Source organism: Falco cherrug, chromosome 3 (genome assembly GCF_023634085.1).
Source record: "Falco cherrug isolate bFalChe1 chromosome 3, bFalChe1.pri, whole genome shotgun sequence".
Classification (NCBI taxonomy): Eukaryota; Metazoa; Chordata; class Aves; order Falconiformes; family Falconidae; genus Falco; species Falco cherrug.
This window is the reverse complement of record NC_073699.1, coordinates 12,578,776-12,603,008: the sequence shown is the minus strand read 5'-3', so window position 1 is coordinate 12,603,008 and position 24,233 is coordinate 12,578,776. Positions and strand designations below refer to the sequence as shown.

At 41.2% G+C, this 24,233-nt stretch overlaps 1 protein-coding gene across 2 annotated transcripts in view; it reads left to right on the top strand.

Moving 5' to 3' along the window:
- The window catches only part of OTULINL (OTU deubiquitinase with linear linkage specificity like), a 51,188-nt gene extending 27,136 nt beyond the window's left edge, over positions 1 to 24,052 (top strand). Inside the window, exon 8 of one of the 2 annotated variants that reach the window (XM_055704438.1) lies at positions 23,542 to 24,052. In XM_055704438.1, coding sequence (XP_055560413.1) covers positions 23,542 to 23,670 — 129 coding nt within the window. In that variant the 3' untranslated portion in view covers positions 23,671 to 24,052. Of the gene's footprint in view, positions 1 to 449; positions 663 to 23,541 lie in introns of those variants that run through there. The other variant, XM_055704439.1, reaches the window with a different exon arrangement.
- The last annotated feature ends 181 nt before the right edge of the window (positions 24,053 to 24,233 follow it).

The window sequence follows — 24,233 nt, the reverse complement described above, 5'->3', positions numbered from 1 at the left end:
GAACTAACTGGTACTATGGAAGTGACAGGTGCTGCAGCATCTTTTCCAATCAGTGGCACAGGCAAGATTGCTATACAAATCCAGAAGTTCACAGTTGTTGCCAATTATTTTTTTGACTGCAGTGTTGTAGGCAGCTAAAGTTGCAAGTCAGGGTGTGTTTTATTATTTATTGCTGCCAATTTAGCAAAAAAACCCCCCATACTGAAACCTCAGAAGTGGGTGCTGATTTTTCCCCACACTTGAAAATGTGTGTTAAGAATGCAACAGAGCAGCTGAAGAAATCTGTTTTGTTATGATGGAGGAAAAAGATGTTTTTAAAATGTCATCTTTTTTAAAAATTGCATCTCAAAAAATGTGTGAACCATGGTCCATATTTCATTTTATCTCCAAAGAAAAATACTGACAATCTTGATTCTTCAACTCTAATACTGAAATTACTTTTTGTCTAGGTTGTGGCTACTAAGTTGAAGCGAATTAACAATCACCCAGTGTAGTTGGTTATTGCCGGTAAGTCTGCCTGCTTAGTCTGAGAGTATTGAGTTTAACGTCTCGGATATAGTTTTGAAATGCAGTTTGTAACTTGCCTAAAACTCAGGTTGAAGGTGCATTAGTTTCGTTGTCCAGAAAAATAAAAATATGTCCATTCTCTTCAAAGCACTGAAATGACCGGCACAGGTTTTTTTTGCCAGCCGTTTGATTTCACTGTCCCTCTGCACTTCAGCAGTCCCACCTGTGACCCTGTTGTGTCAGTGCCATTACGGCACTAGTGTTCTTTGGGGTCTTCATTTTTTGCAAAGCTCCTGATTCTGAAGAAAAGGTAAACTTGGGGTTTTGGTGCCACAGAAGTCCTGGCCCTTCCCTCTTGATTTGTGAGCATTTCGGGGTGCTTGAAGGCCTCCCGGGCAGGAGAGAAACTTTCATTTTGGACTTGATTTCATGAGAGGGCAGGATTCAGCAATTTGAGGATCCCTTGAAATCATTTGGGAGTGGGGCCTGGCATGGCAGCTGGGCTGGAGGGGTGCTGCCGCCTCCCCAAGCAGCATTCGTTCCCGTTCACAGCATCCTGCACGGTGTCAGTCCAACCCTGGACAGCTTGGCCAGGGATGGAGCAGGCAGCTTTGCAGAGGTTTGCTTAAGAGATTTGTCAGAAAATTTCCAAGGAAATCCACGCACCCCAGAGACCAGGAGGTGATGTACCTAGTGGAGACAGGAGATGAATGCAGAAAACTTGCCTCCCTGGGGCTTGGCTGATTTGCATCTCTCTTCATGAACCGCAGAGCTCTGTGTCAGCCGGGGCTGGTAGGTGAGGAGGGTGGCTGGGGCATTGCTGCGACTCCTGGCACAGGGTTGTGCATGCTGGCCAGTGCTGGTGGGAGGGAAAAATGGAAAACATGAAAGAAATAGGGTGGGTCCTGGATGTTTTCTTCATCCAGCACATCCCAATTTTGCGTAATTGAAAGGTTAATGCTTTGGACGGGGAGGGCATTTAACCAAAACATCTTCCTCTTTAGTGAAGCGTTTGGTGATAAATCAACGCTTCATTGAAATGTGGAGACAGTGAAGTTGAATCCACTTGTGCAAGTCTGTGTGCAGCAGCTTCTGAAGTCTGTAGCCCAGAGGAGCTAGCAGCTCCCTGTGTCCTTGTCCTGGTTTCAGCTGGGATGGAGTCGATTTTCTTCTTGATGGTTAGTGCAGGGCTGTGTTTTGGTTATGATGTGAGAACAACGTTGACAGCACACTGATGTTCTAGGTTGTTGCTGGGTGACGTTTATACTGAATAAAGGACTTTTTAGTTCCTTGGGCCCTGCCAGCAAGAGGGCTGGCGGACATGGGAAATTGGGAGGGGACACAGCCAGGAGAGGTGACCCCAACTGGCCAAAGGGATGTTCCATACCACATGACGTCATGCTCAGTATATAAACTGGGGGAAGGAGAAGGAAGGGGGGGACATTTGGCATTATGGCGTTTGTCTTCCCAAGTAACCGTTACACATGATGGAGCCCTGCTGTCCTGGGGATGGCCGAGCACCTGCCTGCCCATGGGGAGCGGTGAATGAATTCCTTGCTTTGCTTTGCTTGCGTGCACAGCTTTTGCTTTCCCTATTAAATTGTTCTTACCTCAACCCCTGAGTTTTACATTCCTTTCCGATCCTCCTCCCCATCCCTCTGGGTGAGGGGAAGTGAGCGAGTGGCTGCGTGGGGCTTGGTTGCCGGCCGGGGTTAAATCATGGCAGTTCTTAAAGCCAAGTTCTCTTGTTAAGCTGAGTGTTTTCTCCATGGTAGTAATTTTCAGGATTGTGATACACTGCGTCTTACACATGTTGGAAATGATCAGCCTTTGAGTTTCAGATGCCAAATACGACATTTAGCTGTGAAGGATTTTCTGTTCTTTTTACCTATCCGGTAGATGGCTTCCAAGCATCAGGAGATGTAGTTCAATAAGCTCAATTCTCCTGGCAATTCTTTGATTGTCATGCTTGCCCAGATGATAGTGGTGAGTTGCTGACGGTGCCCTGGCCAACAGCCAGGCACCCACAGCTGTTCGCTGTCTCCCTCCCACACCACCGGGCTAGGGAGAAAATGGGAAGAACAGGAGAAAAGAAAGCTTTTTGGCTAAGATAAAAACAGGGAAATCACTTACCACACACTGTCAGGGGCAAAACAGAGTCGTCGTGGGGAATTTCACAATTTATTGGCAATTAGTATAAGTATTTAATTACAGATTTGGGTGTTGGGAAACAAAACAAGACAAATGTTAGAACACAGGGGGAAAAAACAACCCTCCTTTCCCAGGCTCAGCTTCACTCCAGGCTTTTCTCCCCTTCCTTGTTATCACCGCAGGTCACACTGAGTCCCAGCAGCGAGCAGCATGGGGCTGGGGATGCGTGTGTGCGGGTGGGATGCGGTGATTTCCCTCTGCCCCTCCCCATTTCTCACTCCTTTGCCTCAGTACCAGTCTCTCACAGGTGCCAGTCTCCCCCTTCAAGGGTGTACCTGCCCCAGTGTTGGTTTGGGTTAAGCTGTACAACTCTTGGCAAGTGACATGTTAATTTTATAAAAGTCTATTCAGCTTGATACAACTTTGAGCCATGCTACTGGAAGGGAAAACAAGGAAAAAGTAAGTCTGTGGGGTTTTTGTCTTCCCTTTTTGTTTCTTCAGTGTGCTGTCACACACCACACACACACACACACACACACACCCTGTATTTCTACAAGACATAGATCAGAACAGAGCAAACGGGTCTGGAGGAAGAGGCTCAGAAGGTAAGGGTTTAAAATCAGTCCTGGAATGATTTGGACCTAACACAGGAGATACGTGGGAGCTCAAGTGATGACCTAATGGTGAAGAAAAACCAGGATGGCAGCAGTGTGAGGAAGAAGGTATGGAAGAGATGTGGCTAAAAGTTAGCAAATTCATGGAGGAAAACTTAGCAAGTCCATGGATACCTTCTAACTACGTGTGAACCGCCAGTCTATGACTATGACTGGAGATGGGAAAATTTTCCAGTGTGGTATCCACAGAAGGTGTACTTGCAGCGGTTCTTGTCCCGCTGCCTAAAACATGATATATGAATAGATCATGCCTGCTGTAATTGAAGCATCTCTCGGCTACCCTTTCAAAGTAGAGGACTTGGTGCTGTGAGTGTTCTCCAGAAGTACAGAGGTGTTTCTTACCTTTCCTTTATTGATGTCTTCACTTAAGTCTTCCTCTCTTTTTGTGGGTCATGTCCTCACATCTGGCTGGCATTTATGGTGCTTCTGTTGCTGCAGCAGCAAGGGTGATACGGCCGAGAAACACTTCAGCCACCTTCGGTTGAAGTTTTGAATGATACATGAGTGAAACCACTTGCTCTTGTTTAACAGGCCATGAAAAGCCCATCTCATCAGGGAGTGTGGCTGATCAAATCGGACCGTATATCTGTCTTCAAGGTCACCAAAGGTATATTCAGGGAAATGTTGCTGAACTTCCTCATTAGTCTTCTCAAGTTAGCTTTGAGCATGGGAGCTTGTGTGTCCTCAGTGATGGACATCTAGATGACAATATATTATCTAAATAAGGAGAAAAGTGGGAGTCAAAGTTTAGACCCTGAGCATACCCCACAAGGTGAACTGCTTCACATCTTACAGGTGCCACAGCATTTGATGTGAGCATAACTCGAGAAAGCTGCAGATGTAAGTATCTGGAATGAGACATTCCTTAGAGTTCCACCAAAATCATGTGCACACAAGCAAAACTGTGCAGTAACCACCATGTGATGCTCTACCTGGTTTAGTAGCACAAGGCATCCATGGGTATTGGACAAAAGATGTAAGCAGATCATGCTGGCTATTTAAAAAAAACCATGTAAACTGCACAAAGTTTTAGTTCTCTTCTGGGCAGTTCCAGAAATGTTTCTACATCGAAGTGCTCTTTGAATTACTTAAAGGAAAGAAAAAAAAAAAAAAAAAAAGGTGTGACAATTCAAAACAGTAGAAATGTTAGTACAGAGGTATTTGAAAAAGGGATCAAAGACATTTTTTCAAACTGCAGCTTAATTAAGGGACTTCACAGCAGCATTAGTCAGAAAAGCTGGTTGTAACATTTAGTCCCCCAAGTGTAATTAATCTAAGGATACAGAGTACTGCACAGAATAAATATTATACATTCAGGAATCAAATTATAGCTGTGTGAGTTACAGCTGCTGGTAGCCCAGGACTTTGAAAATGCAAGGAGAGGTGAAGAAAGGAAGGAACATGATTTTAATAAGAAGAAAAGAACACCCTTTGTGTGGAAAGCCACCAGCCTATTTATTGGTGGATATTTTATTGCCCTTTTTTAAAAAAAGACATAAACCTGAATCAAACTCCAGCACAATTAAGTGCATGAAATACCAATTTTGATGAGTATTCTCTGTTCTTTTCTTTGCCACCTAGGCAATATCAAGTAGATCAAGATGCATCACATAGTAGGCAAAATGTACTTTTTTTTTTTCTTTGCTTAAAGGAGGATAGATAGAATTCTGTGGGAGAAGGTATCACTAAAATCTCTTCATACCATAGTCCTGAAATTCCTACTAACTCCATACATGTGGCAGCTCTGCTCTGGAAATTTGCTGGGAAGAGGGAGGGATGCTACCAGCTGTGAAGGTATGTAAAGGAAAAACAAAGTCACTTCTACTTCACCTCTCTTTGGAAACACAATGACTAGAATAGAGGTGCACAGCAAGCCTGGGGGAGCATGGGGTGGAATTAGGCTTGAGTCATGCAGAGCAAGGGGTAAAGGAAGCAGCACAAATGCCACGATACAGTGATAATGTGGTTGCCTAATATTGTTCAGTAAATATGAAAATACTTGATATTTGATCCTGCATGCCCAGCCTTCTTTATGGCTTGCTTTATTGAAGAGTGCTGGGGGATGAGAGATCACTGCTTTATTCTCATCTGACCAATGAGCATCCTTTTCTGTCCCGTCCCTTGCAGTCCCAATGCCCTCCCGCTGCCTGACACCGTTTCTCACAGTGAGCGATAAGCTCAGGAAACTGTGGTCAAATTCCTTGTACAAGAGCACGTAACACAAATTCACACATTATTTATTGGCATCCTGATGACTTTAAATAATCACTTCTTAGGTTCTTTATGATCTCTGCCTTCATTGTTAGCTCCCAGGTCCCTTCCAAAATGTCTGTGTGTAGGGGTGGCTCTGTTTGGCATCTGAGAGGCTATGTTCTAAGCAGCACCTTTTCCAAGGTGATGAGTACTTTGGGATGCTGGGAAGTCTGCCTAGCTGCCAGGCTAGTATCTGTCCTAAACTGAAGATTATTCTGGTCAACTTGGTCAAAACTCAATGGTAATCCATGCATACTCACGTCACAGAGACTCACTATTACGTAAATGAATATCAGTATGTTGACTGTACCTTTGTGACCCCTAAATGTGAAATATTCATAGAAAAATACATGGATATTAACAGGGAAGTTTCATGACAACTATATTTTTGAAGCTGTTGAAAAAAAAACACCATAGTTGTAGATAATTTTAGTGCCCTAGATGCATGTAATTTAGTAACAAAGCAAATGATTCCTCTGAGATGCTGCCAGCAATTATAAATTCCCAGTTTCTTGCCAAGCATTAAAATCTGCAGCCCTCAAGTGGAGCCACTTTGCCTCCTGCTCTTACAAATTCAGTTAAGACAGCTGACCTCTTTGGGTTTTGGTTTGTTTTTTTTTTCTTTTCAGTTTTGAGGAGGCCGATTGGAAAGAGGAGTGCAGTGGCTACCCTCTGGCCTCAGCTTATATCAAGGGCACAAACAGCAGAGAGAATCCCAAATATTTCTCTGATCTCTGTCTGCAAGGTGCAAGATTCCTGGTGCTGTATTTCAGTCTTGGCATATGACCTGGGAGTCCTATTTTGTATTTATTTTTTTTACTAACAAAAGCTACATAGAGCTAGGACTTGACACTGTCAGTCTCATCTCTCATCCTGGGCTGATTGATGTGCACCAGGTCATCACAGATATTTTGAATTTAAAGCTGTGGTCTAAAACACAGTTTAACTGGCATCTAGTCTCTCTGTGCATGGAAGTTGTACTGGGTCTTAAGAGAAGGTGGGTTATTTGCTGGAAATTGGGATCTCAGCTGTTCAACCTGCTTGATACTCTTAAACAAAACTAAGCAACTGATACTTTGATAGCAGTAGGATTGTTTAGATTATGGAGTTACATTAGTAGGTTAATATTTCACCATTTTTGGCAGTTTAGAACAGTAATGCAAAGTAATTTGGAGACTTTTTATTAGAAAAATAGGAGTTCTTGAATGGGAAAGAAGAATGTGGTCCCATATCTCAGGTCCAGCACACATTCCATATATATGCCATCATCTCCTAGGTGGTACATGTCCAGATTTAGTAGTGCCTAGTCTCTTGATGTACCCCTGCTGAACATAGCACCTGGCTTGCCTGGGTGAGCTCTTCTGATGGGGATCAGATGAGAACTGCAATCCCAGAACCTGCAACCAGATGGGAATCCCTGACATTAATTTCAGGCCTGTTGCCTGAGGAAGGCATGCATCAAGACAGCAAACGCCGCTCAAGCTCCTTCTGCAGACCTGAACTAAGAAAAGGTAGGATGCGACAGGATTATGTCAGTATTATAAAATGCAAGTGAAAAATGAGGTTTCTATCTGGAAATGCCTCTTTTGCCAGACAGGAAAGCACCTAGTTCAGAGTTTACCAACTGTTCAACCTGTTCTTTTCCCAGCATTTGAGTCTCAGTGTGCTTAAATTCATTGGTGTTTGAACAGTGAGACTTAAAGGTTAAGTATGGACATTGGGCTGGACTTGCATAATTTTATTCTAGTTCAAAGGACAACATGTTTTTCAGAAAAGGTATTAAATTTAATCTTAAAATCATTGAGTAAGCTAACCCACTGCTGAATTATCTATACTTTTAAGAGCATATGACATTTTTCAGCTGTATGACTACATCTACCAGTCACTGAACCCTGATACACCTTTTTCTGTTAGACTGGAAGGCCAAACAGCAAGCACTGATTTTCTTAACAGAATGTGATCAAATCACCCCTAACTTTTCCTTGGTTAAACTGAACAGATACCACTCATTGTAAGGTTCATCTTCAGTCTTTTCATCTCTCCCATGATGTGATTATGAACTCCTTCTTCTTGTATTCCAAGTACTACGCAGGGCTTAGCATTTGAATCAGTCTTGCGTGAGCACTGTATAAGGAGAAAATAATAGAAAAATTCCATTTCTGCCTTGGATTTCTCTGTCTTCACGCCCAACAGAAGCATCCTGGTTTTTAGCTGAAATGTAGACGAGCGTTTTCCACACTCCAAGGCAAACCTGTCTCTAACTGCAAGGTTGGTCTGAGATGCAGCCAGCCAGTCCTGTCAGAGGCTGATAAGATGGGCAGGGAAGCACCAGATAGTGACAGCATTTTAGGTCTGGGATCCCACAAAGCCTATGGCTGCTTCTCTCTGCACATGTTCTGCTGCAAACCATTGGGGACTGAGGGAATTTACTGGGTCCTAAGGATTATGGCTATTTTTAAGCATGACAGCAGTACATACGCAGCTAGCTTATGTACTTGGTACGTTTTATGTCTCCAGATGATGTGTGTTACCATAGAATGTTGCATATAAATGACTGCAGAACTTTGGACCGGGTAAATTAAGGTCAGCTAAACAGAAGCAGGATTTGCATGTCCTGGGTGTGACAGGGCAAATCAGGACCATAAACGCGGTTTAGCTTTTTCTGTGATCTAAAAAAGGGGGTCACACCGTAGGCTTGTGTTTGGATTTTTATGATTGACTGATTCCAATAAAGATACAAATAAGCCTAAGATAGAAAAATGGTCTAGCAGCGGTCATCAAAAAACAAATACCCTAAAAGTCTAGAGAGACAAATGAAGAATCCAGACAAAGAAACAGAAGAAGAATGTAAAAACAACACCAGATCAGTTATCTATTGCCAGAATGGAGCATCACCCCAGATGACTAGTTTTCCCAAAGGCAAAGAGAAGCAGCAGCCCACTGTTACTGTACCACTCATCCTAGGCATGTAAATTCTGCCCTGAAAAGAGATGGAAAGGATTTGCTCCAATGCTACAGAATTACCAGCATCTTTTAAGTCTTTGCACTCTCTGCATTTCGAGTGTTGACAGGCTACTGGAGCGCTACACTGTTCAGGCTCAGTCTAATGAATCAATCTCAAATTACAAGCAGAGTCCTCACATTAACCCAGGAGATTTAAGAAAGGAATAAAAATCTTTTAACTGGAAAAGCTTCTCTACAAGTGTACAGATAAAGTTTTCCAGGTCTTTCTACAGGACCTTGCAAGTCTTGCTCCAGAGCGATTTGTCAGCAATGAAAACTGTAGACAAGAGGTGAGGGCGTCTCTCTGACCAGACTGAACTCCTTGTGAGCTGGTGTTCACCAAGAGGCAGGGGGTTAAGATTTAAGAACGGATGACCAGATGGTAACAGCATCCGAGTCTGGCAGTGCCAAATATTTGCAGATGTTACCAGAAAACAAATGGCAGAAACATCCTGCAACTTCTTCCTTTCATGAGTTACCATCAAGTTGTTCTACCTGTACAGGCTTTGGACATTTGTTTCAGAATGTGCTAGGAAGATCAGGTGCATGAAATAATGGGGATCTTACCTTTAGAGATTGTCTGCATATATATTCACATAAAATACATACACCCGAAGCGAAGAACTGGGCGAGGCGCATGGGTGGACCAGCAATGCAGCAGCCTCCTGGCTGGAGCGGACTTTCCCTTTACACCTTCCGTAAGCAATGACTCACAGCTGCTTTGAGGCTTGTTCTCTGCTGATGTGAAATCTTTCCCTTCCGTTTAATTTCTTTTGTTTGACGCAGCTTATCTGAATAACCCAAGAACTTTAAAATAAAACCTGTCTTGCAGGGAATGTTTCCTTATTATTTGTGCGTGGTAGGTGTGTCTCTTCTGCCCATAAAATATTGAATTCATAGCAACTTCTAAACCTAAAGTGAGGGATGGGAGAGGGTACAACAACTACTTGCTAGGCAGACAGACATGCTCAAACATTCACTATCTTCTGGATGAAAGTGCTAAGCCCACAATTCTATTGTTGCAAAAACCCACAAAAAGCACTAGTGTTTCAGAGAGAAGTATGGAAGGCTTTGGCTTTATGTGGAGAATAATAAAGCGTACAGAATACATCAAATTAGGAACTAGTGAGTTCCACTGCCCACAGTAAATTGTGACTGTAAATACAATCTCTGTTCAGATACTACATGGATCCACTGGAGCACAACAGGAACTGCAATATACTTCATGTAAAGGACCTGAAGGTATTTCTTGGGGTACCATCTCCTTTACACTGTCATTTTTGCTTGCTTGACATTTTGACGACAGGATTGGAGGAAAATTCACCCTTTAAAGACAATGCTAAGATTAATTTAGCACTTTTCTCAGGACAGGATGAACAGCTCCAGAAAAAAACCACGTAAATCCTATGTCTGGTCTTCTGCTGTGCTGAGTTTCCAGAAGACTCACTTCTTAGATACACTCTTCTTTGAGAGAGAAAAGGCTTAAGGACTTTTCCCATCATAAAATCTCCAAATACAAGCAGGCCACTAAGCCTCAGATCCAGCCACCAAGTGGATCAGAATTGGGTACGGGTTTCCAATACTGTCGTGCTCAGTGCTGCTAGCTCATCCCTGAAAACAAGCTTCAAAGGAAACCTGTATGAGGAGTATCTCAGTCACCCTTCCGTGCCCCAGGAACCTCAGACCAGCCAGCCCCTCACTGCGGAAGGCTCTGATGGGCTAAATCCATCCCACAAACAGTATAATGCGAGCAGCTTCCCTCAATTACTACCTGAGGCCACCGATACTCTGTGTTCACTTTACATTACATATGGAATGGCAAGGACACTCCATTTTCCTTTCCAGGAGAGCGTACGTGAATCTGTCACTTCTAGGGATTCTCAATCTATCAGTGAAATGGTCACGAACCTAGCTGGAGTGGTGAGGCAGCCTCCAGCTCTAGTGGTGCCAGCTCCAAACACGCAGACAAACACGTAGACAAGAAATAGTAGATCTCATGGGGATTCATATCAGTTGGGGGGGTGGGGGTTTAAATTCACTATCTTCAGAGGTAGTCGTTGGTATTGAGAGCAGCAGATAAAGCAAGGATTGTTTTTAAAGGTGGTGATGAACGCATATGAACTGGTCATAGCGTGGTTCAACTTCTTGAACTGTCTGGTTCAAATTGCAAGATAAATCTGGAGTATCTTCAGGTGCTTGTCTTCTCTGTTTTTTCCCTTTTTTTCTTCAATGCTAACTGAACAATATGTGAGAATTTTGAGCTTTTAATGCCACTTTGAGAACGTCTGTTTATTTATTACACTGCATTTCAGGTACAGGATCAGTTTGGCCTCTAAGTGGAAGGACACACTTGTTTACAGCAGACTCCTTGTGCTGAGCAAAGGATCACAGAGCAATTTTATACTCACTTGGAATATGCCCCTGCCATGGTTTAACCCTGGCCGGCAACCAAGCCCCACGCAGCCACTCGCTCACTTCCCCAAACCCAGAGGGATGGGGAGGAGGATCGGAAAGGAATGTAAAACTCAGGGGTTGAGGTAAGAACAATTTAATAGGGAAAGCAAAAGCTGCACGCAAGCAAAGCAAAGCAAGGAATCCATTCACCACTCCCCATGGGCAGGCAGGTGTTCGGCCATCCCCAGGACAGCAGGGCTCCAGCACGCGTAACGGTTACTCGGGAAGACAAACGCCATAATGCCAAATGTCCCCCCTTCCTTCTCCTTCCCCCAGTTTATATACTCAGCATGACGTCATGTGGTATGGAACATCCCTTTGGCCAGTTGGGGTCACCTCTCCTGGCTGTGTCCCCTCCCAATTTCCCGTGTCCCCCCAGCCCTCTCGCTGGCAGGGCCCAAGGAACTGAAAAGTCCTTGATTTAGCATAAACATCACCCAGCAACAACCTAGAATATCAGTGTGCTGTCAACATTGTTCTCAAGCCAAATCCAAGCCAGAGCCCTGCACCAGCTGCTAAGAAGAAAATTAACTCTGTCCCAGCTGAAACCAGGACAGCCCCCCATTTTCTTCTGCCCTGTGGCAGTTCAGCCACCAAGTGCTCACAGTTCTTCAGTTTTGCTTATCTGAGGATTCCTGATTTTTCCTCTGCAAAAATGGAAAGAAACCACAAAAAAAAGGAAAGGGAAGAAGTTTACTCTAAGCAGAGGCAGAGTTGTGTACTAGCCAGTTAAGTGCAAGAAATAACTTAATTAAAAAAAAATAAATATATATTTACCTATGAAAAAGGGAGAAAATCTTTATTTTAATTGGGAATGGCCAGACTGCCTCCTGGAGAAAATACAGAGAAATTCAAGCTAAAAACCTGGAAGCCCTGGAGGATTCTGAAGGGGAGATCAGCTACAAGGATTTATGTTCTCCACCAATAACATAGGAACAATGTGTGATAAAAATCGTGAGGGGGTGCTCACAAAGGTTTTCTCTGCTGGAAGCTCTCTAAGCCATATTCTTTTCCATGGAACACTTGTCTGTTAATGCCTTCCAAGCAGATGCAATGTGAGGCACAAGATATAAGAAAAGCTCATTATACTGACCTCCAAAGCAGCTAATAATTAATAGAGAGAAAGTGTTTCACAGGACAGTGGTAACTTTCTGCACACAGCTGATCAAGAAACCAATACAACACACAGCAATCACCGCTGTCATGGTTTAACCCCAGCCAGCAACTAAGTACCCCACAACTGCTCACTCATTGCTCCCCACCCCTGCCCAGTGGGATGGGGAGGAGAACTGGGAAAAAGGTAAAACTCGTGGGTTTAAATAAAAGCAATTTAATAACTGAAGTAAAATAAAATAATAGCAACAACAACAATTGTAATAAAAAGGAGAGAGAAGAATAGAGGAATAAAACCCAAAGGGAAAAAAACCCCACAAGTGATGCACAATACAGTTGCTCACCACCAGCTGACCGATGCCCAGCCAGTCCCCCAGCAAGGATCGGCAGCCCCAGCAAACTCCCCCCAAATTATATACTGAACACAATATTCTATGGTATGGAATTCAGTTCATTCAGGTCAGCTGTCCTGGCTCCGCTCCCCCCCAGCTTCTTGTGCACCTCCTCACTGTCAGAGCATGGAAAACTTGAGAAGTCCTTGATTTAGAGTGAGCACTACTTAGCAACAACTAAAACATCAGTGTGCTATCAACATTATTCTCATACTAAATCCAAGACACAGCACGTACCAGCTACCAGGAAGAAAATTAACTCTATCCCAGCTGAAACCAGGACAACCTCATGCCCAGTTTATTTTTTCCCTCACTATTTTCTGTGCAACCACCACAGAAACATTGAAGTGAAGACTTTCTGTAAACTTGTTACACATTATAAGTTTCAAATTAGATGCTAGCATTTCTTTGAAGGGGAGGAGTTAGCATTAGGAGATATACAAAAGAGAGTTTTTGATCATATCTAAAGACCAGAAATAATTTCATAACAGCCTTTAAAGTGTGCAGGTCCTTCATGAAGGAATGCAGGGGATGGAGACAAAACTTGACATGAAGTTAAACACTCATATTCACTGCCATAGTAAACTACATGAAAATCAACAGATAAAATGGTATCGAGGAATTTCACCTAACAGGTTAAATTCCTTACTCCTGTTTTATCTGTTATTTTCTATATTTCTGTATATAAGTTATTTCCTGAGTGTGCATGTTAGTACCTAGTTGTATAAATGCAGTAGCAGCAAGCTGTTTTTTACAATATCAGGTTGCATTTTAGAGCACCACTGCATTTTATTGTTCCTTGTTAACACTGGCAACATTCACACTTTGTCTACCTATCTGTAGGTTCAATATTGTATTTCCAGTCTTTGGAATCATTTAAGGTAAAACTATAGATGGAAAACCTCAGTATAAAATTCTCAAGCACCTAGAAACTTGGTTACCTCTTCCTTTCTTCCTGTATTGGTCCTGAGCGAATTTTTATCACAACATTTAGTCTGTTTAGACATCATCTTCCACCCTTGTGTCTTTTTCTTTTGTTACCAACTTTATTGAAATTTCTCAGATTTAACATTCCCCTTCAACGGTCTTGATTTTTAAACATGGAGCTAGCTGAAACATCATTTTACTCACACAAGTGGACAGTAGAAATCCACTTGAACAACTTCACCACATCCCTGTGCAAAAGTGGCAGAACACTATATGCATTAGTCTATTTTCTCCTTAGAAGTGTATCACCCTACTTGCTGGTCACATTGCATGAGGTACATTCACTATCTCTCTTAAACAGAAATGGAAGACACGGGTGACCCCTTAGCTTAGTTTCTTTTTCCCTTTGCACTTTATGAAAGTTTAGCTCTAGTAGGAAGGAATTCACTTCCTCTGTGAAAACATAAAAGTAAATCAGACATGCAATTTAAATTCAAAGAACAGACAAAAATAAGGAAAGCAGGTAAATAAATGCTTAAAAATTGCGTGTCAGCGACTTTCCTTTTTTTTTTTTTTTCAGCCAGTAAGTGTTCATTAATTTGCATTTTGTCCATTTTAATGGTCTTAGTGAAGTCCTGAATACTTTGAACTTGTGTCCTCTCTGCCGTATTAACCAAAGGTTGGATGGCACATGGCATTAAACCCCAGTTTGAGTATCAAGACAGATACTCACCAGCTCTCTTAAACATGAGTTTCAAAAGGGCTTACTGTCTCAGTCTAAAGCCAAGTACCCACCTGAAGCACTTCTGGCGCTCTGCAAAACTCTGGCATTGCTGTGGGTGAGTCATCTCCCAAGCAGCATTCTCCTTCCACACTGGTATGCTGCCATATGGCTGGAAACCTGGTAGAGCTGGGAACCAGCCACTTTCTGAACGTAGATGATCTTCTGAAGAAGTGGTATTTATCAGTAGCTGGAAGTTCACTGAGATGATGTCTCTGTGCTCTTCACCACCCAGCTGCCTTCCCCTTTACTCCAGAGCCTGCCTGGGCCCCACCATGAGACTCTCAGGAATGGATGGACCAAGGGCACCTGTGGCTCGTTCAGGCCCATGCATGCAAGGAGAAGGATGAGGAAAAGCCCTTCTAAAACTGAAGAGGGTGACTTATGCTCTTGAAATTACAAGCTCTTTGTTCAGTTTTTCTGACTACAAGATAATCACCATAGATTAATTTTAAACACCCACAAGGAAATTGTCTTTTAAAAGAGCAGTTCAATTTCTTAATATATTCAGATGCTATTGCCTCCAAAATCCATTTAGAATGCAATTTGCTACCATTATTCCATAGTGACTAGTGTGTACTCTAATAAGAAACTTTGCTGCTTGGTGCTTGGACCATGTAACTGTTGTGCCTATGTAAGTTAGAGTGCAGATCCTGCCCAAACCTACGTTCCAAGATGACAGCCTTCTCAGTTCATATGTCAAAGATCATTTTGAATCAGAACAGCTTTTTCCCCAGCCGTCAAACTAATTTTGGTCAGTCACTGAAGCAGAACAGGAATCCTTAGTCTTTGAACCCAGTGAGAGGGACCACGACCATGAGATTTGAGGCCAAAAGTAATTTCAGACAACGGTCATGTCATTTTAAAATAAGGGCAGAGACAGCTGCAAATCCTGATATTATCAGATTGCCACGTCAAAGAAGAGTTTATCAACGAAACCACACAAATAATGCAGGAGGAGATGACCAATGACAGCAGGCGATAACAACGATACTTTAGAATTTCATTCAGCATTAGCCCTGCAAACACTCCCTAAATCACTGAGGTGTCTTTGGTAGTAGCCTGGGATCATTAAAATTACTCGTAACTTTGCTGTTGATATCTGTTGGACTGAGACTGAGACATAACTCCTGCCAGGTGAATTCACATGTGTGAATTTAATCCAGGGCAACTAATTTCCAAATGACCTTGTATCCCCAGAGTTAGTTCTCCCTGCTTTCTTTATGGGACTTCAAATGTTCAGAGCTCCGGAGCTTTAAAATGGCACGTTGGCCCTCTGTAAACTCTTTAAAATGTGGAAAATTAGGTGTCATTGAGCAGCAGTCAGAAAGTTTACCATTCAGCAGGGTCTTACACTGCAGGGAGCCTTGCCAAAGCCACATTATTCAGAAACAGCTTTGCTCTGCTTACTCCTTCTTGTTCCAATGCATATATCTGACATTGGATTTGGGTGGCTACAGTAAGGGGACTTCACTGTCTTCCCTGTTATTTTAGGGTCAAGAATTCTCAGCAATAGTGGAGTAAACCACGCTGCCAAAGGGAGTTACCTCAACACCTCCCAAGAGAAGTGCCATAGCAAAATAAGACAGGGAGAGGAAAGTGAAGACAGGGAAGATGTTAGACAAGACTTAGGATTTACCACCAAGGCAAAGCAGTGAGTGAAAAATATACACAAATCAGCTTTGTATTAGACTGACTCTGGCTCAAAGCAATGGAGGCTGCTAAAAGCCTATGCAGAAGCAAAAGTGTAGAAGAAACAAGGTTAAAAAATGCCTCTTTTTTTTTTTTTTTTTTACTCAGTAATGTGAGAAATACACACAATTTTTTGTTTTTTAATCAGATGCCAAATTACATTCAACTGACTTGACTAGGAAATGCAGAAGTAGATGGTATTAATCCAGGGTGGGGGACGGACACAAATGAATTGAAATCACAGCTAGCTGTTTGCCTGCTAGAAGTTCACTGTGGCATTAAAGCTTGTTAAAGGCAAACTATTCTAGCATCAACTAAGAAATGAACTAGTGATATTTTTGTGCTTTCTTGTACTTGAAACAGCAGCAACAGCTACATATCCTAATAAAAGTAGGTATTTGGGAAACATTTAAATATAGGTAAATACTATTTTACAATGGTGGCAAGTAATTTATAATCTAAATGCATGTGTAGCTTTCTACATGAGATCTTCAGTAAAGAAATCCATAACTTCAAAAAATAATTGAATCAAGAATTAACAAAGTTCATCCATCAGAATTATGGAGGAACTATTAGCTATAAAGAGATAGATATATGAAAGACATGTAAGTTAAAATATGCAACCACTTTTCTTTAGGAATATTCTTGCTAGGTCTCTTGTCTCTTTAATTAAAGTTAAACATTATACTGATCTTATTTATCTTCTGTCTTTTTTCTACACTGCTTGAGGAGATGGCTTGGAAGAATCCAGTTCCTGTTCTGACTGTTTGGGTGGTGGGTTTTGGTTTTTTTTTTGTTTTTTTTTTTCTTCCCCCTTCTGTCACAGAGGATGTTCTGATTTACTTGTTTAATTTGGTAGTGGATGTCATTACTGCTTACTGTAATATGGGCTTCTTTGTGTTTCTGGTATTCCTTTGCTATTCCTTGGGGGTGTGTGTGTGTGGGTGTAAGGCAGTGAGCTGCTGCTCAGAGACTTAATCCTACTGTTACAAACCCGCACAGGATCTCTATTTTGATTCAGCATATCTCATGGATCAGCTCAGCCCTTCTATAGAAATACTATTTTTTTAACCAAAAGTTTTCTGTATGAATTAAGAAGGTTTAAGAAAAGTACCACAGTAAAGAGTTTATGCTGTGGCTGAGACTTACAGTCTACTTCTTGGTGGAAGCCAGTGTAGGTTGCCAGCTGCACTCAGAGAAAAAAACAGGTTTACACCATCCACAAAGCCAATTCTAGTACCACAGCCAGCAGAGGGGTAACAGGCAAGGGCTTCGGTAGCACTGGTCTTCCTCAGTGAGGAAGGCTGATGCAAGGTCAAGGCAAAAATGGAGAGCTGTATCTTGTCAGGAGGCAAGAACCAAACACAAAAGACAAGAACCAGCATCAACAAGTAGGAGCCCAAGAAGCTGGTCAGCTGGAGAGTAACTGCAGAGCAGGCATAAATACATTCCTTGTTTCAAGCAAGTGTTTGCAAGAGCAGCCACATTTAAGCACCTCCAAAGGCTTGTTCATTAGGTAGACTTAATGAACATCAGCTGAGAGGGATTTCTGCCAAATGAATGGATCTAGGTCTTTTGATTAATGAACTAAAAAAGATCTTGAGGCTGATCTGTTGACTCATTAGAGTAAAATGCCACTTTTTCATTTATAGAACAGTAAAGGGGACTCATGAATTTCAGTGCTGTAGCAAAAGTCACTTAGTTTCTTGATTTTTGACAGTAAATTACAATTTTTATGGTGGAGCTTGCATACTCTGAGAGGTCTTTGGGATGTGTCATTCTTTCAACTCAGCTGAAGGCTGCTTCTCTTGATGCCTTGACCTTAATGGCACACTACATCACCAAATACATCTGACTACAAAAGACACCGCTCCTGAGTTGGAGCCAGGCTTGCAGGTTTGCCATCAACACAGCTGATGAGGGTGCTATCTCTGTGCTCCTTGGTGGGTGCGCTGGTGTTTATCACATATCCTAGCCAATGTGATGGATGCAGACATGTCAGACTCACTAGGCAGAATGCTGCAACTCACCACTTCATCTTGATCACTTCTCTTGGCAACTCCATACAGCCGTTTTGCTTCTCACTGTTGGTCTTTCATCTGCCTTATTACTCTCAGGTGGTCAGGCAGATTCATGATCTTCCTCACTCAAGAGGAGGTCACAGCATTTCAAAGGAGAAGCTGGTAGCCTTGCCACCAACTGCATGCTTCTCAACTGAGACCTGTGTCAACAAACCCTACTAGCAGAAATTTTCCCTGGGAAAAAAACAGCCTGATGTTGCAGGTCAGAAGCTGTTGTGTAGCTCACAGCCCAAGTGCTTTCCCTAGACATGCAATCCAGCTCACAGGCTGTTTCACAGCTGCATTCAGGTAACTTCAGAAGTCTACTGATAGCAATGAATTCATTCACACTAACAGGGAGTCAGTTTTAGCAGCAGCAGTGACCACACTCTTTTATACAAGCAAAAAGCTCCTTTTTTTCCTGCTATCTTATGAAAAAAATACCCAGTTGTTTTCTTCTTTACAGTAGAAGAAGAATGCATATGTCTTTTGCAGATTAAATGTAAGACCTGGAGCAGTAACTCTTAATGCTAAACCTTCTCTGCAAGCTGAAAGAAAACTGAATATTCAAGCAATCAATAAAGGAAATATATATTTGATACTATGGGTGGAGAAGATGGGGCTACCTCCATATGTATGTTTCTCCAATTTTTGTCTCATAAAAATGCTGGCATTTTGCACTTAGTATCATGATTTGGTTTCTGCAGACCTCCCTTTCCTCTCCTTTTTTTCAAATGTGGAAACTGGAAATGAAAAAAGGAATGAAAGACACAAATTGTTCAGGGAGCTTTAGTTAATTAATTGAGCCAGTACCAGTGTTCTTGGTCTGGGCAACAGTCAGTAGGAAGTATTACTGGCTTACTCTGACAAACCAATTATACTGACAGTATTCTAAAAAAAAATCTGTGTGTATTTTCCAATTAGGGGACATGAGCTGTTCTTTGTTTAAAAATGAAAAAAATTAGCTACCTCATATTGCAATTTCTTTAAATAGTATTTTTGTCAAATACTTAGACAATATATTTATTCATTTTAATCTTCATGCATTTTCAAATGTGCAAACTAAGCTTGTTCAGAAAAACCATGAAGCAGGTTTTTAAAGGTGACTTTTCTTTTTGTGAAGGCTTGTTATTTTAATTGTTTAGACTGGTGCATCATGAAAAATAGTGACAGTTTGTACAGGTTATATTGATTTGATTCACACATGCTCCATTTTCTGTTGAGGGGACTGAAAAAAAACACCCACTGCACCAAAGCCACAACCTACATATTTTTCTCAGTCATTTAGAAAAGGATCACAGCGTGCGGGAACTGCCTTTTTGCTTGACAGACAGCAGCATGCCAGTTTAGAGCTCACTTAATAAAATATAAAACCGAAAACTGTGAAAGCGGAAAGCAGCATGTATATATACCTGTCTTCATGTACAAGGTAGGAGACAGTATTTCTAAGACTACTTCTTCAAAAACTCCAACATGGGGAAAAAAAAAAGAATTAAGAAGAGGCCAAAACCCCACACAAGTAACATGTAATTACAGAAGTATGTCACGGATTTTGTATTGCCCATTTGACTTCTACTGCTGGGTTTCCCCATCTATTTTCTTCTGAATGGTATTCCCCTATAGTCACAAGCAGAACTGATCACAGAAAGGTTTCTAATTGTACTTCTGAAAACTTTGGAGTAATTTTCAAGTTAGTGCACTGTAATTAGTTTAGCAAAGAAGATGACAACTGCTGGCAAGCACCAACATGCATAAAATCAGGTAAAAACACAGTATTTTTTCAGGGTGTCTGATGGGTTCTTTTTGTAGCAAGACCTCAGTTGCTAGCATCCCTTACCATAAAGTACCAAGTACAAAAATATTTCAGACCTGCAAAATATGATCTCTTGTATTACACCAAATGTCTTTGTTGTCTGTTTTCATGAATTTTTAAAAGCATGGTAAAGCTGCTTCAGATAAAATGATTAAAAAATTAATCCAAATGAAACTATGCATAGAAAGTTCTTATTTGTAAACTTACATTAAAAAGACCAAACATTCCAAGCAATCCTAAACACTCCACCTCCTCCTCACAGACACTACTAATAAAGTCTTTTTAGAAGAGAATAATATGTATGTCAGTCAGTAATCAAGGTCTGGTTTCCCATACAAAGCTGTATGCAATGAACACTGATGCATTTTGTCATTCCATGTAACTCCTTTAGAGTCTTGCAGGTGGAAAGGTTTGCCTTGCAAAGATCCTTAACTCTCCTGAGCTGAGGAAGTCAGAATCCCAAAATACCATGTGCTGCTGCTGCTTCACTGTGTGCTTTGCAATCCTTTCAGCATCTCAGCCTGAAAATAGGAAAAAATTAGAGAATTACAAGCATTTTGGGCAAAAGTATATTAGGCAATATTTTCTTCAGTTTTGGTATCTACCAATTGATTTTTTGCTGTTGTTTTTATGTGGGATTTTTTTTTTGTGTGGTGTTTTGTTTTTTTTTTTTAATCTATTTCGGGATATATGCTTTTACCCGTAATGGCAAAATTGAAGAATTGTACTTTAGACTTAGAAAAGGGTATGGCCAACTTCCAGCAGTAAGTAAACCCTGTGGAACTCATTCCAGATTGAATCAGCATCCCATAGACATGTTCTTGCTAAACTATGAGTTATTCATATAACACAGAATTGCATTATACTAACAGTAGTGCTCACTGATCTTCTTCATTCATGTTCACACGATTTGGGGTTGACCTTGGTACCTTGGAGCTGAGAACTGAAATCTCAATTTTGTTTTCAGCTAGGAGGTTGAATCTCACCTCTATAGGAGCTATACAGCCTTCCCATTGGAAATCATGGCAACAGGAGAATTCGATTTCTAAGTGAAACAATCTGAGCTATTAATAGATCACATACAGGACAACAGGCATGGCTTTGGGTTTTTACTGTAGACTTCAGTGATAATTAATTATCTGCCAATTTTGCAGATGGAAGTTTGAAAATACAAGTTTTAGGTGCTTGGGGAGTAATACAAAGATCTTGGGTTTACACGTCTAAATTCTGCTTAAACCCCATTCTCAAGAAAAAAACCCCAACAAACTCTTAAAGTGAAACGAGTATTTTGATATCTTCAACAAAAGTAAACAGCTGCTCCATTTTTTTCTGTATAGGTACATCTATCTAGCTTGACCTTAATATACAGTTGACTTTTTTTCTGAGTATGTCAATGTTGTTCTCTCAAACTAACTTCCGAAATTCAACAGAATCCTGTGGACCTCCTTCTTAGCATCTGTAATTTCAGTATTTTTGTAATCCATGCACATATATCTATTATCTATAAAAGCAAGATGCTACCTCTGCCCTGAAGACTTTGCAAAGGCCAATTGTCCTCTGTTGGAAAATACAGCATTGTCAATGGATATGGGTGACCACCTATGGCCCAAGCTCTAAATTAAAGTAATTATGACTAGTCTTGAATGTCTTGAATGTCAATGCAAAATACTGGAAGCAGCTGTGTACAAAAAAACCCATAAACACTGCGTTGTTTTATGTAACACACTTAATATTTTATGTATATCTGCTGCTCAGAAATGTTACATACTTTGAGCAAATGAGACTAATTTTTTAAATTAAACATACCTATTAGAATATAGAACTGAATATACAAATAACAAAAGGGGTCTGTCTGTTGTGAGGCATCTGTTTGTTTAAAAACAGATCATCTGAGAAAACAACAGTTCATCATTTCCATAGTCTTTTGAAAGCAAACTTCAGGACTTTATACTCAAGTCCTTTTGTCTTTTGAACTTGATAGCACTTGTACAAAAAAAAAAAAAAAGGTGGTTTGCTTTGTTTCATCTACAGTACTCTAGACATATCTGTATAAATTCTTATTGCACTGTCATTATACCTGTTTCTTCTTCCTTATCATTAAATCATTTACTGTTGTTACAGGCTCTTTGACAGCTAGTGCATTCAGCCCCTAAGACACTGGTTTTTATTTGCAAGCTGAAAATATTCTTTGAGTATCTGCAACCTGGAAAGCAATGACTAATACACAACTCTTTTGCCACACTTGATCTTGCGAAACGTGTCAAGGAACTTTCCATTATTTCCAGATACCATATATCTGGTATGCCTACTATATATACAGTAAACCCCAAAATACCCCTTGCTAAAAAAAAATAGATTTCACATATGCTTGCAATATATTGTTTAAAGGAGGCAGAGAAAACCCTCATTTTTAAAAGGAGTTTATATAAAGGCTGAACTGATTAATATTCCCTTGAATCATCTTTATCAATTCAACTATGCGATATATCCAATTTGAAGATTATGAACTTTTTCCAGTTTTTCTTGTGGAGGGAGCATTGGGCAAAGAGTGTGGAGTATCCTGTTGAATTTATTTATTCAGCCAATGACACTTGGAATATTTTTTTTTCAGTTAATGTAAACACAAAGTTTTATCAGGAAAAATCAGGCAAAAAAAATGAGTATTTAGGTTTGGTCTTTTTGTGATGAAGAGAAAAAAAAATTAGTCATGTGATTGACATAAGCCCCATCTGTAAGCAGACAGATACCAAATAAAAAAAAGATTACACCCATTTTTTCATGTTCACATGGCAAGCATTACTGTAAAGCAGCACAACATCATAGAATGGTTTTCATTTAATAATTTTTGAGAAAGGAAATATAATTTCCTGTTTAGGAACTTTGTTACAAGGAAGCAGTTCCAAATAGAGCAAGCACAGAATTTTCAAATTTCATTTCAGAACTCAGGTACGGTTCATGTATTTTACAGCATCTTTTTGTAATACTCATAATTTTGCTCATCATGAAGAATTAGATCTGGGTTGCAACTTCACCTACATTTAAAGGTGGGCAACAAACAAGTAAACAAATAAAAAACCTAATCTTAAAAAGCAGGCAACTGCAAAGATTCCTAAATGCTAATCAATCTAAATTATTTTAATTATAGGAACACAGGAAACAGTTGGGTATATTTTAAGTGGACTAGGTGTTTGAGCCCGAGTAGTTCTAAGTGGCCGATGTGAAACAAGGATGCATTTTGAAACAATCCTCTTGGTCAAACAGTTGTTCAAACAAAGATTTTTTTCAAAGGAGGTGTCATTGTCAAGAGCAATCCAACAAAGATTTAATCCACAAGAAAAGCAGTGATTAAGAAAAATTAAGGTAATGCTTTTTTTCAAACATTTGTGATGATACTTCCTTCCGTCTCAAGAATAAAGAAACAGAAAAAACTTGTATACAAAAATGTCCATCAATTTTAAGCGACTTAAAAGTTTCACGATGTTGCAAATTACTTACCATTGCCATTTGACCCTTTTATAGGTTTTACTACCAGACCCCCACCTTTAAAATGTTCTCCCTAATAAATGGATTTTAAAAAAATCATATTAATTCACATTCCTTTACTATCAGCATATTTGCAAGTTGTTTTCCACCAGTCTTCACATCACTCGTATTACTTAGAGAAAGTGTATTCTTATGAGTAGAATTCTGGTACGAAGACTACTTTTTCTTCCATTTTCAGGCCCAATTTCAAGTGAACACTCTCCAAAACGCTCGGAGATCAGTGGACTTCTTTCTACAACACAGCTTTCCTACTTTTTACTGTCCTCAATATTACATTTTTAATAGTACTGGGTATGCTTCACCCTGAGTAGCATGTCATTTTGAAAAGGTTTATAATTTACTCTCTATGTATGCTTCTATCCTGTAATAAAGGTGCATCAGAATTTGCTGACGTCTTTTGTGATTTTTTGCTCCTGGAAGACTTCCAGCCCCTGAGAAGCGCCGCACGATGGCTGTCCCATATATCCATGCATCCTGAGAGCACGGGGCTTCCCCACGAGTGTTTTTGTACGGAGCATCTCTACCGAAAAGCAACTCTGCTTCCCCCCGTTCCTATATTGACGAGAACGCTGTCGTCTCCGCGTTTGGGGGCTTTCATTGAAACCCTTTTATGCCACGTGGATCCCAAGCACCGGCCGCGCTCCGGGAGGCCCGCCGCCCTACCGCACGCCACCGCAGCACGCGCCAAACCAGACGCGACCCCCGGAGCACAACGCACCCCACCGAAGCCCCGCCGCCGCGCGGGGCGAGCACAGCCCAGCGGCCCCTCCGCGAGCGCCACGGCTCCGCTCCCCGCGGCTGCCCCCGGGACGGCCCCGCTCCCCGCAGCTGCGGCGGGGACGCCACGCCCCCCCCCCGCCCGGGGGACGC